At 42.1% G+C, this 1704-nt stretch overlaps 1 protein-coding gene across 1 annotated transcript; it reads right to left on the bottom strand.

Moving 5' to 3' along the window:
- Nucleotides 1-261: 261 nt before the first annotated feature.
- LOC149210619 (uncharacterized) lies at nt 262-1437 on the bottom strand. Its single transcript, XM_089399022.1, has one exon. It carries the CDS (start codon nt 1435-1437, stop codon nt 262-264), a length of 1176 nt encoding a protein of 391 aa, XP_089255148.1.
- Between the last annotated feature and the right edge of the window lie 267 nt (nt 1438-1704).

Raw genomic sequence — 1704 nt, 5'->3', positions numbered from 1 at the left:
GCCTAAATCAGCTATGATTCTCCTGTACCCGGCCTGAACAGCCAAACCAAAAACTATAATTAAGTCTGTCTCAGGGAAACTGGGTCTCCTTTCAAAGGAAAACAACCCATGGTGTGTGCACAAAACAGAGATCTCTATATGCTCTTATCAAAAAAGAGCAAACAGAAAAAAGAAACACAGTTCTTCATATGCTACCAGTATCAGATAAAATAATAAAGTCCACTAATAAACTAGAGCATACATAGATGGAGACAAAAAGCATTAAGTGTATGGAGGAAGATCTGACACACGGATCTGGTCCTGGTTCTGTTCTGTTATTCTCCACGAGCCCACAGCTTGCTGCAGACCTTCTTTAGAAAACATGTCTGCCTCTTCATTCCTGTCCCTGTAAATATGATCAATGGAAAATACATTAAAATAGAGTTTTAAGTTTTGGATTTCTTCAAATAGTGGCATCAACATATAATGATGGCATCTATATTTCCCGTTGACCCAATTAACAACATTCAACGAGTCTCCAAAAATCTGAACTGCGAGGATATTTCTGTGAATGAGCCAGCAAAGGAGTAATTTTAAGGCTGAGAGTTCTGCAAATTTATTTGATCCCATCCCAAGGCCCACTGAGGCTTTTAGCGAATGAGAGGGGCTTAAGTGGATAATAATCCCGGCTCCAGTAATGTTATTTTGGGCTGCCCCGTCAAAGAAAGCCCATGGAATCCCATCTCTGATATGAACATCCTTCCGCTGGTCTGATTTTAAAGGACCTTCCGGTTCTGGAATGCTGGCGAGAATGGCAGTGCTTTGAATTGCAATAACTTCCGCTGGGGTGGATTTTTCTCTAAATATACTTCGATTTCTAGCAATCCATATGCCCCAACAAAGAATGGGAGGAAGGTTCCTCAGATTCCTCTCAGAGTAATGAGTCCACCAGTATTCCCAGGCAGTGGAAATAACTTCCCCCTCCCATCTTACAGTAATGTTCAAGAGCTTTTTCGTTTCATCCCAAACTTGCCTTGTGAAAGGACAGGCGAGGAACAAGTGAGGGATGGATTCTGAGGCTGCAAAACATAAGGGGCATCTTCCAGGGCCCTGCTTAAAACGAGATTGAAGAATGTCCCAAGAAGGAATCTTATTTTTTAAAAAACACCAGAAAAAAATTATAGCTTTTTTGGGGCACTTCAGTTTAAACAAAGGCTTTGCCCACCAAACAGGAGGGTCCCATCCCTTTCTCTTCATCAGAAAGTTGTAACCAGCCTTTGGGGAATATGAGCCCGTCTCAGCGTGAGCCCAAACCAGGGAGTCTGGCTTGTCCTTTAATCTAACATTTGATCTTTTGAGCTCCTGAAGAAAAAGCTGCCACTCCTTCCTCCATATGGGGTCAATGCCCAGGTCATCTTCTGATTTCCATGTCTGTCCCCAGATAGAAGATTGCCCCATATTTGCTATCTGATTTAAACTTTTGATTCCTTTTGTGTCCAGATGGTTGAGCAGACCAGGAGATAAAACAAAAGATTCGTTGCACCCCACCCACGGATCCCTGCCAATCCTCATATTTTCACCATTTCCTACCCGCCAAGCCAAACCTTGTTCAATTATTTTAAAAGCCTCTGTAGTGGCTTTCCAAATAACAGAACAGTTCCTTCCTTTTTTGTTTGGGCTCCTAATCCAGTCTTCAAGAGGAACGGGATCAATATATTTTATTTT

This window comes from Pinus tabuliformis, chromosome 1_2, assembly GCF_031772625.1.
Source record: "Pinus tabuliformis cultivar Carrire ecotype Pingquan chromosome 1_2, CPIR1, whole genome shotgun sequence".
Classification (NCBI taxonomy): Eukaryota; Viridiplantae; Streptophyta; class Pinopsida; order Pinales; family Pinaceae; genus Pinus; species Pinus tabuliformis.
This window is presented reverse-complemented; position numbering and strand designations above follow the sequence as displayed.

What these genes read in the sequence shown, in the direction of transcription:
- LOC149210619 (XM_089399022.1), bottom strand. Translation starts at nt 1,437, where the DNA reads ATGGGGCAATCTTCTATCTGGGGACAGACATGGAAATCAGAAGATGAC.